At 45.7% G+C, this 14,894-nt stretch overlaps 1 protein-coding gene across 1 annotated transcript in view; it reads right to left on the reverse strand.

Moving 5' to 3' along the window:
* Nucleotides 1-11,685, reverse strand: part of NOTCH2 (notch receptor 2) — a 142,912-nt gene extending 131,227 nt beyond the window's left edge. Inside the window, exon 1 of the mRNA XM_032778319.2 lies at nucleotides 11,473-11,685. Within this exon, the coding sequence (XP_032634210.1) occupies nucleotides 11,473-11,554 (82 nt within the window). The 5' untranslated portion in view covers nucleotides 11,555-11,685. The remainder of the gene's footprint in view (nucleotides 1-11,472) is intronic.
* Between the last annotated feature and the right edge of the window lie 3,209 nt (nucleotides 11,686-14,894).

Below are 14,894 nucleotides of genomic sequence, written 5' to 3' on the forward strand. Positions count from 1 at the left end.
CTCATGAAGCTCCAACTCAGGTCAGAAGAAATGTGATTTGGACCCAGCCAGTCACTCCCTCAGTTGTATGAACCGCAAACCCCAAAAAGAGCCCCTTTCAAGCCCCTTTCCCCTGCAGCAACAAACACGTGTCCTAACAAAACACCATCCCTACCATCAGATGTAGAACTTCACAAATGTCCCACCTGGACCAGACTGAAACTAGGGACCTAGAGGTGAGGAGCTCCATATCCAGATACCAATTCCATCATCCAGTAATCCTTAGATATTTTATAATTTATATACTATTACTGAACTGTTAGGACAAGATTTGCTTTTATCTTGATGACTGCCTCCCTGAATGGTGTATTTCATTAAGAATGTAACCTACAGCAATCCCTTTATTAGCTATAAAGAATTAACTATAAAGAATACAAAATGAACTAGGGACTGAATTATACGACTACAGTTTTTTTTTCCAATAGATCTTGTTCTATTGCTATATCACCCTTATAGTCGTTGCTTCCCTGCATTCCCATAATTTTCAGACAGAAAGTGTTCTTTAATACACAAAGCCAAAACACTAATTAAAAACTTAACCAAGTTACAACACAATGTATTTGGTTAAAACAGAAAAGCTTTAATAAAAGTACCCTCATTCAGTGACTAACATTTTAGATAATTAAAGATCTAAAGAGAAACTGACGTCTCTATGAAAACTTTGAAAAAAACATTTGATGTAGAAATAATTATGCTTATATTGTTCTCTCCAAAATTTTCTGTCATTCTTTAGTGCTAATGTTAAAAAGGATTTATAAGAGTTTCTACCTCTCCAGAAAGCATAATCCAATGCTTGTCATCAGCATTATTTCCAATAGCAACTACCAGTGATGTCACATATATAGGACTAAGATATCCCGCAGGGAAGAAATAGCAGAAGCTAATAAACTACAGAGATACAAAGCTCCATTTTCATCCTTATACTCCTACAGGACATATGCTCTAGAAATAGAATATTTTCCAAATCAAGTGTTTGAGTTTTTTCTGGAGATCTGAGAAGACTGACTGTGTGTTAAGTATGACACGGGCATTGTTCCTTCCAGAGGGGCTTTGACAAGATGCTGCCCTCATGTTGACTTGACTCTTGCTGGCAAGATGACCTTTGAATGAGCTCATAGAAACTAAGAATATGTAACTACAAAGGGCTTTTTAACATAGATGCTTTGAAAAGTAGGCTCCCGTTTTCCAGCCTGGGTGACATGCCCTGAGGAGGAGTACGCAATGCCTCCAAGTTAATGGTCATCACTCCCAACATTCCTTAGATCCATGGATCCTAGCCAACAAGACAAACTTGAAATACAAGGGACTGAAGTGACATGCATCTAAAAATGATGTTCACTGGGTATTTTAGATAAAATTTCCTATTCCAAAAGAAACAAGTATTCTAAATTCTACTTGCCACTACGTGCATCCAACGAAGTGGTATTCACCCACGAAAGCTCATGCTCCAAAATGTCTGTTAGTCTACAAGGTGCCACAGGATTCTTTGCTGCTTTTACAGATCCAGACTAACATGGCTACCCCCTCTGATACTAAACTCTACTGTTGTCCTTTCACTGCCTCATAACTTGATAAACAACGTACATCCAAATTCCAGCTCTCTCAAGATCAATATAACCATGACAACATGGGTTACAGTGGAACACCTTTAAACAAGCAAATTCAGCAAGACCATTCGCAAGACACAACTGTACTGCTCCCTTTCACAATATGAACATTGTTTCTGAAAATAGGATGTTGCAATCCTATGCAATGTCTGTGAAAGAAAAGTGCCAGTTGCTTTACAGTGTTAGTGATTTAAAGAGCACAAATAAACAACAAAATTGATTAAGCTGACAAGAACTCCCTTATCCAACAAAAGAGACTCAAAAGCCAAAGGCCATCTCCGAAAACCAAGCATAACTTACCTCTTTACCCTTCCTATAGCCCCTCCAAACTTATCTCAAAAGTTCAAGTCTTGGGATAGTTAGCAAGAGCATCCCAGCTGATATTAAATGCTTAGATGATGCATAATGAGAGAAAGGTATAAGGTAGCTATTCTCAGATATGAAGGGTTTTGTAAATCTAAATCACACTTTGAATTGCATCTGGAAACAAATGGATAGCTAATGAGGTCTACAAAAGTGCAAGGATACTACTTAGGCACACCACTCCTAAGTAAGCAGGCCACTAACTCCTGCAATAACAGAAATTTCCAAGTGTCTTCCAGAGAAGCCTCATGGAGAATGCATTGCAGCAGTTCAATCTAGCTGTAACAAAGGTGTTGAGAACTGTGGTAGGGTCTGCATCCAAGAGATAAGGATGCAATCTTCTACACAGGAAAAATAAAACTGCCTATGTTTGCCTATTACTTGCAGCTGTCTGATCATAAAAGGCCCCCAAACTCTGAACATCAGTAACAATCATCAGATATATTCTCTCACTAGAAAAGGCAGATGTTCCTGACATCACCTCCATCTCCCGGAACCTACCATCACTTAAATCTTTTATAGATTGCGCTTCAGCTCAGCCACTCGTTCAAGCAGGAAAAGCAAGTCACTACACCACCTGCATTGCATGAAAAGACAGAGCTGAGTAGTCCATATCATAACATCTATTTCATTCTGCATTAAGCAAAAAGGCTGACATCAGAAACTTAAGGGTTCTTGTGCAAGGAACCCACAAGGCAGTTAAATACTCATCCAAAAATACTCTTTGAGTTGCTCCATTCTTTCCTCATGGTAGTTCCAATCACAATTTCACTCCCAAGGACCACAAGTGGGTCAACATTACAGCTGGCTGGGAATCTGACAAAAAAGCTGATTTGTCATAACTGAAACATTTTGCAGGAAAAGGTCAGTTTTGACAAAATTTTGACTCCATTTTTTTGAAAATTAAAATTTGAAATTGTCAAGACATTTTGTTTTGACAGTTTCAAAAAAATTCTGATATTTCAGTTCAAAATAACTTTTCACTTTGAAGTTTAAATTACAGTAAAAATAAAACACAGACAACAGCTGACATCAAAGTGACCTGAACCAAAAAAAAGTTTCAAATATTCCGCTTGTGAACATTTTTGAAATTTTGACTTTTCAGCCTGAGTCAGGAAAATTTTTACCTAGAAATTTTTAATAGGCTGGGAAAAGTATTTCTTGCCTAACACTGGTGAATATCACCTTGAGACCAATGCTATCACTGAAAGATCAGCATTGACAAATAATCTTTATCTATCACTAGGAAGAGCTTCAACCAATCATACAAGCTCAGTCTCTATCCTATATCCAGATCTAAAACTGACTGAGAAATCTAGAAAGTCAGATGACATCAGATGATGCCAGAGTTATTTTTCTCCTCAGCCTTCTTCAACCTTTTCCAGAGACTGAGGTCTAGAGAAGTCGGAAAAGTTTAGTGTCAAGAGACAGTTTCTCAAGCAAAAGTGGAAGAATCATTAGTCTGAGGAAAGCCAGCATCTTGCAACCCCACAAGGAGGCATTAGCTATCTCTGCAAATAATGGTCCTAACATCCACCACAGATTTATAACCAAGGACACTGGTCCTTTCAAGTCTGTAATCTAACCTCTCTAATCACTACTGAGCAAAACTGGCCAAAACATACTTAGGAAAAATTTTTTGCATCCGCACATCAGGACCAGTTCTAGGTTTTTTGCTGCCCCAAGCAAAACAATTTTGGCTGCACCCCCCTGCACCTTTTTTTTGGCTTTTACACAGTTTGCACTTTGCAGTTTTGTTTTGACTGTTTAAAATTTTTAAAAATGAACACAGAGAATTTGTAGTTAGTGAAATAAAACAATTTTAACATTTAATTTTAACAAAAACACAATTATAAACCATTTGAGTTCAACTATACACTGTAATGAAAAACGTGAGTGTCTACCAGTTTATCATAAATTAGAAGAATTTATATGAACTGAATTTTCTGGTTTTTACACTTGCGTAGTCTTTTAGTAAGTCAGTGAAATCTAAATTTTTTGCAATAGTATTTTCAATTGAAATTAATGCGAGTCCTGACAAACAATTTTGAGACATGGTGGACCTCAAATAATTTTTTAGTAAATTTCAGTTTTGAGAAACTGTGCTCACCAGAAGCCACTGATACAGGTAAAGTTAAAAAGAATATGTAATGCTATAGCAGTGTTTGGAGTGAAAAAATCATTTCTTGCTATAAATTCTAATACTTTTAGAGGAGAAGTTTTAAGACTTATTAGCTCAGATAAAACTATTAATTCATCGTACAATTATCAGTATTGAGCACTAAATGTAGGTCTTGGCAGGGCTTCATGAGGTCTTCTTTGGAAAACCGATTTTTAAATAATTTCCAATATCGTATAAAAATGCACAAGTTTTACAATGACCATGCAACTGACAAAATCTTTTTTCAATGGAAGTTATAGCTACATTCAAAATACAATAGAAACATTCAACTATAAACCTTTCGTTTGGATCGAGAATAGGATCATCATGAGCCTCATAACAAAACTGTCTTGTTTTTTTCCGAGGACGAATGAATTGTTGAGGTGCAAACGTCGGTTCAAAATCAAGATCCTCTGCTATTGTTGCTGCTTTTTTGACAGTTTCTTCAAATCCTTCATCTGAACGGTATTTTTTTAAATATTCCAGTGTTTTATTCAAAATCGTCTTTGCCTCGGATATGTCTATGGTTATGTTCTGCATAACTTTGCTGGTCAAATTAATTTGATTTAGAATATTATGCCAACTAACCGTGCAACATGAAAATTGAAACTGCATCATTTTCTGAGCCAATGTTTCAGCTTCAGTTTGAAATGAAGGATCATATGACAAGTCCTGGCTTATTTCGAATAGTGCATCGTAAATCTCTCCTGATGAATACTGGAATGGTCTAATAGCGTTTATCCTGCTTTCCTATCTAGTTTGACTTAGAGGTTTAAGAGTGGGTTTTTGTTCAAGATGCTTCTTCAAGATTGCCCAATGGTGTGTGGAAGCACTAAAAAAGTTGTAAATTGCTTGCACTGTGGTAAAATATGAAATGGCATCTTTAGATGATTGAGCGGCATCACTAACAACCAGATTGAGCGAATGCACATGGCAAAGAATGAAAAAAGTTCGATTGTTTAAATTCAGTATTCTTTGCTGTACACCTGCATGTCATCCTCGCATGTTTGAGCCATTATCGTACCCTTGGCCATGCATATTTTCTAAAGGTATTCCACAGTGTTCCAATCTCTGTAGAATTACATCTGTGAGGGCTTTCCCAGTAGTTTTGTTCACTGGTATAAATCCTAGAAAGTGTTCACAAATTCTCACTTCTGCATTTTCATCAATTTTCAGAAATCGTAAAACTATTGACATTTGCTTGGTTTTGCTCAGATCTTGAGTACAATCAACTATAATTGAGTAATATTTGGCATGTTTCAAATTTGGTAAAATTTCATTACGTACTCCATTAGGAATTAATTCTATTATCTCATTTTGTGTATTTTTACCCAAATAATGGGTGTGAATCTCTCCATCTTTCACTCTTTGTACATGCTCAGCCATAACATTATCAAATTTTGCCAATAACTCAACCAATTGTAAGAAATGTCCATTGTTATTCTCATATAAAATATCCCAGGATCCACGGAATGCGAGGCACTGTTCGGCCAGGAAATTAATGATTGCCAGTAAACATTCCAACACCACTGGGGAGGGAGGTGGCAGCCTCTGGGGCTCCAGCAAGCAGAAGCTCTCCAGGGACCCTCCCGCCCAGCCTGACTCTTACCTTACTGCGGATCTGGCCTGAGGTGGATTCATCTCCCATCGCCACCATGCCTGTGGCTAGGGCTTGTAGGTGCTGCTGGATCCCAACCCTGCTCATCCTCGGTCTTCACCTTAGCCCCAGCACAAGTTCGGCTCAACCCGGGCTGCTGCTCCGCTTCCCTCTCCCTTCCTCTGGCAAGAGGCTGCGCAGAGGGGAGGAGGAGGCAGAGGTGGGGACAAGCCGAGGAGGAGCAGCCCGCCCGGGGGCCATGTTCCACCTGTCCTTTGCAGCCAGGGCAGGGGCGCACTACCAGCTCCCACCTGGGGGGGGGGCCGCTGACTGTGGGAGAGCTCCAGGGACAAGCTGAGGAGAAGCAGCCCATCCTCTGCAGCTGGGGCAGGGCCACGCTACCAGCTCCCGCCACTCTCCTGTGGTCAGCAGCCGCCCCCTCCAGGCAGGAGCCAGTAGCGTGGCCCTGCCCCAGCTGCAGAGGACAGGCCACTCCTCCTCGGCTTATCCCTGCCATTCTCCTGCGGTCAGCAGCCACCCCTCTCAAACCTAAGGCAGTGTCCTGGGCTGGATCCTGACCACCCCGGGTGGGGGCGGTAAACAGCTTCTTGTTCTGCTGCCGGAGTGCGGCGGGGCAGGGAGCCGGCTAAGTGGGGAGCATGTTCCTACCGCTCTCCCATGGGCAGCGGCCACCCCCCCCAAGGCATCACATTCTACCTGTCCTTTGCAGCCGGGACAGGGCTGCGCTACCGGCTCCTGCCTTTGGGGGGAGCGGCCGCAGCCCACGAGAGAGTGGCAGGGACACGCTCCCCACTTAGCTGGCTCCCTGCCCTGCCGCACCCCGGCGGCAGAACAAGAAGCTTTATCCACAAAGTACATGGAATATTTCTCCCAGCAGGCAAGCGTTGACTGTTTCCAGGTGTGGGCAGTTTACATTAATCAGACTACTTAGGGCCCAAGACTTTGAAGATGCAAACCTTCACTCTTCACCACACCATGGCATAAAATTGCTGAAGTTCTCGCTTTCCATGCCACAACTGGTCAAACCCTAAGCACAATTTCCACACCCAGTGCCTTAATTTCTTCCGCCTACTTCTTTTGTCACATCACCTGTATAACAAGGTTTTGCTTACAACACTCCTGCTAATACATCCTAGAATGATGTTTGCTTTTTTGCAACAGTGGTACACTGTTGACGCATATTTAGCTTTGTGATCCACTATGACCTGCAGATCCCTTCCGCAGTACCCTCCCTAGGCAGTCGTTTCCCATTTTGTATGAGTACAATTGATTGTTTCTTCCTAAGTGGAATACTTCGCATTTGTCCTTGCTGAATTTCATTCTGTTTTCTTCAGAGCATTTCTCCAGTTTGTCCAGATCATTCTGAATTTTAATCCTATCTTCTAAAGCACTTGTAACCATTCCCAGCTTGGTATCGTCCTCAAACTTTATAAGTGTACTCTCTATGCCTTTATCAAAATCATTAATGAAGATATTGAACAGAACTGGACCCAGAACTGACCCCTGCAGCATAGGCACCAACTCCATGGGTGCTCCAGAGCTGGAGCACCCATGGGGAAAAAATAGTCAGTGCTCTAGCCCCGGGATCAGCACCTCTTCCCCACAGCACTTCTCGCCTGCCAGCAAGCTGCGCTGATCAGCTCCTCCCCTCCCTCCAGCACCTCCCAGCTGCCGCAATCAGCTGTTCAGCGGTATGCAGGAGGTGCTGGGGATGGAGGGGAAGGAGCGAGGACTGGAAGAAGCGGGGTGCAGAACAAGGTGGGAAGGGGCAGAGGCAGAAAGAGGTAGGTGAGGGTGGGAAATTGGGGGAAGAGGTGGAGTGGGGGCGGGGCCTGGGGCAAAGCAGGGATAGAGCACACACACGCCCAGGAACAGAGGCAGTTGGCACCTGTGCTCTGCGGGACCCCACTTGACAAGAGCAATGGTCTTAAATTGCAGCAAGGGTGATCTAGGTTTGCCATTAGGAGAAACTTAACTGTCATGGTAAACGCTGGAATAAATTGCCTAGGGAGGTTGTGGAAATCTCCATTACTGGAAATTTTTAAGAGCAGGTTAGACATGAGTGCAGGAGACTGGACTAAATGACCTCTCAAGGTCCTTTTCAGTCCTATGATTCTATGGCAACCTGTGAGGATGGCATCAACAAATGAGAAATTTAGAATTCATTGTATTGATAATAAAGAACAAAAGACTGATTAGTGTACTGCAGGCCATCAACAAATTAATCTATCAAAAAGATTGCTTCTCAGAGAGTTATGAAATCCAACAGCAACTATCACTCTCAAGACATTGTGAACTATACTCTCCATCTGGACCAGAACACAGGTGCAACCTGACCTCTCCCAACAGTCTCAAGAAAGTAATGGTGCAATGATGAGAAATGGTGCGATCTTCAGCTCTAAAGACCTGTTCACATTATTTATACCTTAAATATTTACTAAACACATAGTTTAAAAGATTCAAAGTAATTTTAAGAAGTCTGTGTGTCTCCAAGTAGCTAGAACTACAGTCTCAATGTGCTGTAATATTTATACAGCTACTGTATTTTTCACTCCATGCATCTGATGAAATGGGTTTTAGCCCACAAAAGCTTATGCCCAAATATATTTGTTAGTCTCTAAGGTGCCACAAGGACTCCTTGCTGCTTTTGTCTCAATAGGGGTCTTTAATTTAATAATTGAAGAAACTGTGTTTCTCAAAGCCTAGTTCTTTTTGTTCTAGTTTTTTCCTTTAGAAAGCAATGGGAACTACAGCATTTCAGTTGTTTTGTTTTTATTTTGCTAATTTATCAAGTTCTTATTTTTAGAGAACCTAAACCATTTTCAAGTGATTTTCTCAATGTTTCCAAATTAAATTAAAGCTCAACCTTTTAATCATTCCTTTGAACAACAGATGTTCAAAAGCAGGGGCTTCCGATTATTTATTCATTATGTGTTTAAGACACTTACTGAAATGAAATTACACCTCTACCCTGATATAACGCTGTCCTCGGGAGCCAAAAAAGTTCGCATTATATCGAACTTCCTTTGATCCGCCAGAGCGCACAGTCCCACCCCCCCCGGAGCACTGCTTTACCGCGTTATATCCGAATTCATGTTACACTGGGTCATGTTAAATCGAGGTCGAGGTGTACTAGTCTTATTACTCAGAAGTTTCCTTTAACCAGTTCAACATTCCCAGTATTGTACACCAAACAATGCTCTTAAATACTTTGGGTTCAGTTGTAACATAGATATGCCCAGGCAGGTATATTACACCTGTGTCTAACCATCTTCTTGATAATTCATCGTAGGGGGTCATGCGTGGTGTCTGCCAAAAACTAAGAACTAGCTGATCGCCATAGTTATTGGGAATTGTATGGTAAATATTTGAAGAGAGATGTAAAATGTAGACTATTCTATTCCAAAACTGTATGAGGTGAAACATGTCACCTGAGAAGGGGTGGGTCTCAGAGCTAAGTCAATGAAGAGTGAGAGCAGTCAACAACTTTCAACCTGACGTAACACAGCCCTGTATTTACAGGCTGGATCAAATGCAGGCTTGAGCATTTACAAAGACAAAGAATCCCAAGAAGAGACTGAATAAGAGATCCAGGGCTCAGCTGAAGTTAATGAAACACCCTGAATCTGAAAAGGGACAAATGTCTGGAATCGTATCAGAGACAAAGAAAAGGCACAAGACATTATCCATTACAGAGGCAACACTCTGTTAGCGTGAGTTATTCATGAAAAGTAGATCCTAGCTCTCTAAACTGGACAAGTGCTGGAAGGACTGAATACTGGGAAGAAATACCTTATTAGACTGGAACAGAACTTATTAAAAATGATAGGCTCTAGATCTGCATTTCAATTAATCTCATGTTTCCAATCCTTTTGCTTGTATCTATTTTGGATCTTTATCTTAGAGTTGTTAAATAAATTCTATTTGGATTTACTATAGACATGACTTGCCTTACACTAAAGAAAGTGTTGAACCGAGGTGAAGCTAGTGAACTGGGGGGCACTGCTTCCATGGAGGCAGTGGAATAGGGTACACTGTGTGGGTATCCGGAAGATAATGGACTAGGCCCTTGAGTGTATCAAGGTGGGGCATGCTAATTATCAGCCACTAGAGCAAAAGAGTGGGGTTCATGGAGCCTGGAGCAGAGTACTTGTCCTCCCAGTGGCTGGCAGATTTGAGAGAATTTTTCTCCTATTGAGCACAGACAAGGTTGTCTCATGCTGTAAGCAGATGGTAGTGATTCATCCTGCTTACACACTCAGTTACCCCAATAGCGTCACAACTACAACATGCTAAACACACTAAAGTAAATGAAAACAGAGGGTGCTCAGCACCTCCCAGGACAAACCCCGCCAGAACTGGTTATCTATGGCCCTCAAGTGGTACTCTGCTCTTCTTCAAGGGGCACCTTAAAGTCAAAACTATTATTTTAATTCCCTGTGTTGCAACCATGAACACCTTACTTTAACAATGGATTAAATTTACAGATCTCATGGAGCTTTCATTATTTACTCTGTGCTTCCTTAGCCAAAATAAGAGACTAGAGCAAGGATTGGCAACCTTTCAGAAGCGGTGTGCCGAGTCTTCATTTATTCACTCTAATTTCAGGTTTCATGTGCCAGTAATACATTTCAACATTTTTAGAAGGTTTCTTTCTATAAGTCTATAATATATAACTAAACTATTGTTGTATATAAAGTAAATAAGGTTTTTAAAATGTTTAAGAAGCTTCATTTAAAAATAAATTAAAATGCAGAGCCCCTCAGACCGGTGGCCAGGACCCAGGCAGTGTGAATGCCACTGAAAATCAGCTCGCGTGCTGCCTTCAGCACCCGTGCCATAGGTTGCCTACCCCTGGACTAGAGTTTTTGCACTTTAATTTCTAGTCAGATATCCCGCCTGGCTCTCATGCACTGGCACCACCGAGTTGTGTTTGCTTAGTAAACACTGCAGGGAACCCAATGTAGCATCCCAACACAAAGCTGCCCCTATTGATTTTCAGAGTTTCATTAACACATTCCTATTTGTATTGAGGCAGGCTGGCAGACTTGCCCCCCACCCCCATCTCCCTGTCTGACGGGCTGGCAGTGGGCACTCTCCTGCTTCCATAAGCATCCCCACAAACCGGATGCGGGGGGTAGCCTGGGGAGTTTCAGGGGTGTTGGTGAAGCCCCATCACACACTTTCCAGGCCTGGCAGCAACCCCTGGGACAGGGAGGAGCAGAGGTCAGACTCCAAGGACACAAAGCAGGGGACCTAGGATGAGGGGGGGAGGAGTGAGCTCCCCAGAGACCCCCAAACCAGAGACCGCAAAGCAATGGGGCAAGAGCAAGCCCCCTAAAGGCCGCCCCACAGCAGTGGGACTACAAAACACGGGGCGGAGATGGACCCTAGAGACTCTTGCACCAAAGGGACCCAAAGGCAATGGAGCAGAGCAGAACCCCCCCCCCGCTGAGGGGACTCCAGGACACCGGGGAAGGGCAGAGACCCCGTACCGAGGGGACCCCCAGGCACTGGAGCAGGGACAGTCCACTGAAGGGCAGGGCAGAGAGACTCCCGCGCCGCGGAGCCCGACATGGCACAGGCTCCGCCCCCACCACCAGAAACCCCCGGCCCCGAGCAAGGCAACCACCCCCTCCCCTCGGCGCGCCCCCTAGCGGAGGCAACCCCCGACCCGCACTCACCCGCCGTCGGCTCCCCGCGGCTCAACAGCAGCAGCAGCAGCAGCAGCAGGAGCGCCCCGAGCTCCCGGCCAGGCTCCCGCATCGCCCTCCGAGCCCGCGCCGGAGCCAGCCCGGCAGCGAAGCGGCGGCTCGGGACCGCGCGGAGGGATCTTCCGGCACCGCCGCGCGGAGAGACTCGGCTTCGTACGGCCTGGCGTCTGGCCCTCCCCCGCTTCCTGCGCGGTCGGGCGGCTCCGCCGGTGGGGACCGTGGCACAGCCCGCGGGGAGCGGCCGCTAGAGGGCGCCGGGCGGGGAGGCGCAGAGCCCGCGAGCACCCGGCCGGGACGCCCTGTGAGGGGAACTAGACGTCCCCCGCCAGGAGCCCTACGGGGGAGCGCGGAGGGGGAAGTAGCCCTCCCCCAAGACAGGGAGCCCTCTTGGAGGAGCCAGGCCAGAAGGGAACTAGACAGACACCCCTCCCAACAGGGACCCCATGGGGCGGTGGGGGGAGCCAGCTTCCCCCCCCCCCAAGACAGGGAGTCCTATGGGGCGAGGGTCAGAAGGGAATTAGATGGCTCTCCCCCAAGTCAGAGAGCCTTTCGGGCAGGGGAACCCGACAGGCCAGCTGGACAGGGAACATGACTCCAGGCTGTGAGGCACCTCACTGTCTGCCATGGCAAAACAAGCCTTGCCCTCTAGGCCTTATCAGCATCCCATCTCTGCAGATTAGCGGACATCCTCCAAGCATCTCCCTGGAGGGGCCAGGCCCTGGTCTCTCACAGGATTCCCAGCTCCACTGTTCCCGGATGAACTGTATTCTCCAACCTAGTCCGACTCCCACCTCAGATCAGCGCTTGGCTTCACACACAGCACTTAGGCATGTTTACAGTGAAAGTAAGTACAAGTTTATTTAACAGTGAGTAGAGATTCAAGTGAAAGCAAGTAATAGTATTGGAAACACATAGCTACATATAAAATAACATTCTAGAGCCTAGACTAGGGGTTCTCAAACTGGGGGTTGGGACCCCTCAGGGAGTCATGTGGTTATTACATGGGCGGATTGCAAGCTGTCAGCTTCCACCCCAAATCCTGCTTTGCCTCCAGCATTTATAATAGGGTTTATATATTTAAAAAAGTGTTTTTAATTTATAAGGGGGGGTTGCACTCAGGCTTGCTATGTGAAAGGAGTCACAAGTACAAAAGTTTGAAAACCACTGGCCTAGACTTTTATTTTTTTAAAAAAATAGGAGATATACTCATCTCCTAGAACTGGAAAGGCATTGAGTCCAGCCCCCTGCCTTCACTAGCAGGACCAAGTACTGATTTTTGCCCCAGATGGCTCCCTTAAGGATTGAACTCACAGTCCTACATTTAACAGGCTAATGCTCAAACCACTGAGCTATTGCTCCCCCCTACTTAATTAGATACTTTCCTCCTGTCTTATAGAGCAGGGGTGGGCAAAGCTTTTGGCCTAAGAGCCACATCTGGGTATAAAAATTGTATGGCAAATCATGAATGCTCACCGGGTTGGGGTGTGGGAGGGGGTGAGGGCTCCAGCTGGGGATGCAGGCTCTGGAGTGAGGCCAGAAATGAGTTCAAAGTGTGGGAAGGGATTCCAGGCTGGGGGCAGGTGAGGGCTCTGGCTGGGGGTATGGGCTCTGGCTGGGGGTATGGGCTCTGGGGTAGGGCTGGAGATGAGGGTTTTGGGGTGCAGGAGGGGGCTCTGGGCTGGGACTGAGGGCAGGATGGGGATCAGGGCTGGGGCACAGGGGGGAGTGAGGGCTTCGGCTGGGGGTGCAGGCTCTGGGGTGGGGCTGGGGATGAGGAGTTTGGTGTGCAGGAGGGAGATCAGGGCTGGGGCAGGGGGTTGGGGCACAGGGAAGAGGCTCAGGGTGCAGGCTCTGGGCAGCACTTACCTCAAGCAGCTCCCCTGAAGCAGCAGCATGTCCCTCCTACAGTTCCTACACAGAGGCGCACCCAGATGGCTCTGCGCACTGCCCTGTCCGCAGGTGCCACCCCTGCAGCTCCCAGAAGCAGCTGCATGCCCTCGTACAACTCCTGTGCGGAGGCATGGCACGAGCCATACAGCTCTGCACGCTGCCCCATCCGTAGGTGCCGCCCCTGCAGCTCCCATTGCCCACAGTTCCTGGCCAATGGGAGCTGTGTGGGGTGGCACTTGGGGTGGGGGCAGTGTGTGGAGCCCCCTGGTTGCCCCTATGCGTAGAAGCTGGAGGGGGGATATGCTGCTGCTTCCAAGAGCTGCGTGGCAAGCCCCCAACCCCGCTCCCCAGCTGGAGCACCACAGTGGGGCAAGCCCCGATCCCACGCCCCAGCAGGAGCTCCAAGGCCGGATTAAAAGGCCTGAGGAGCTGGATGCAGCCCACGGGCCGTAGTTTGCCCATCCCTGTTATAGAGCAATGCTCATCCAAAGTCCTTCCAGTGTTTTAAAGCCAGACTTGGTCCTGATCCTTTTTCCTAAGATGAGTCACACTGCCTGCTTCTCTCCTCTAAATATTACCCAACACTCAATTCTCTTTACTCCTAAACAGCATCCCCTCCTACAGTTTATTTCTTCCTGTAAGTTTCCTGACTTGAAGATTTCACAATCTCTTGATTAGCATTTTGATTCAGCATGGAAACAGGCATACATTGTGAGACATGCAAGGCCCAATATGCACCTGACCATGCAGAGAGAGAAGTGTTTGTTGCCTCCTGCTTGAAAGGAACCTCACAGACGTCACCTCCTGGTTAAACAGCTTTGAGAACATAATATTTTAGGAGTTTTGTCTAAACAGAGTAAGTATGCCCAGTGGTCTGTGATGGGAAGTTAGATGGGTTGGGATCTGAGTTACTACAGAGAATTCTTTCCTGGGTGCAGGCTGGTGAGTCTTGCCCACATGCTCAGGGTTTAACTGATCACCATATTTGGGGTCAGGAAGGAATTTTCCTCCAGGGCAGATTGGCAGAGGCCCTGGAGGTTTTTCGCCTTCCTCTGCAGCATGGGGCATGGGGTCATTTGCTGGAGGATTCTCTGCAGCTTGAGGTCTTCAAACCACAATTTGAGGACTTCAATAACTCAGACATAGGTTAGGGGTTTGTTATAGAAGTGGATGGGTGAGATTCTGTGGCTTGCATTATGCAGGAGGTCAGACTAGATGATCATAATGGTCCCTTCTGACCTTGAAGTCTATGAGTCTATCCGTCCATACATTTTACATTGATTTTGATTTCCCATGGCTCTTGATGCAGACCTCACATGCCACCTGTTAGTGAAGTAAGCATATATCTGACTGTGGTGGGGCACACTCACCCTTTCGTCCAGCTGTGATGTCACCAGGAACCTCAGCTCCAGCATCTCCTACTGGTCATCTGCCTCTGGCTCCAGGTCTTCCATGGCTCAAACCTCCAGCCAACTCAAAGTTCAAACGTCTTCCAGGGTATC

The sequence above is a fragment of the Chelonoidis abingdonii genome, chromosome 7 (assembly GCF_003597395.2).
Source record: "Chelonoidis abingdonii isolate Lonesome George chromosome 7, CheloAbing_2.0, whole genome shotgun sequence".
Taxonomy (NCBI): Eukaryota; Metazoa; Chordata; order Testudines; family Testudinidae; genus Chelonoidis; species Chelonoidis abingdonii.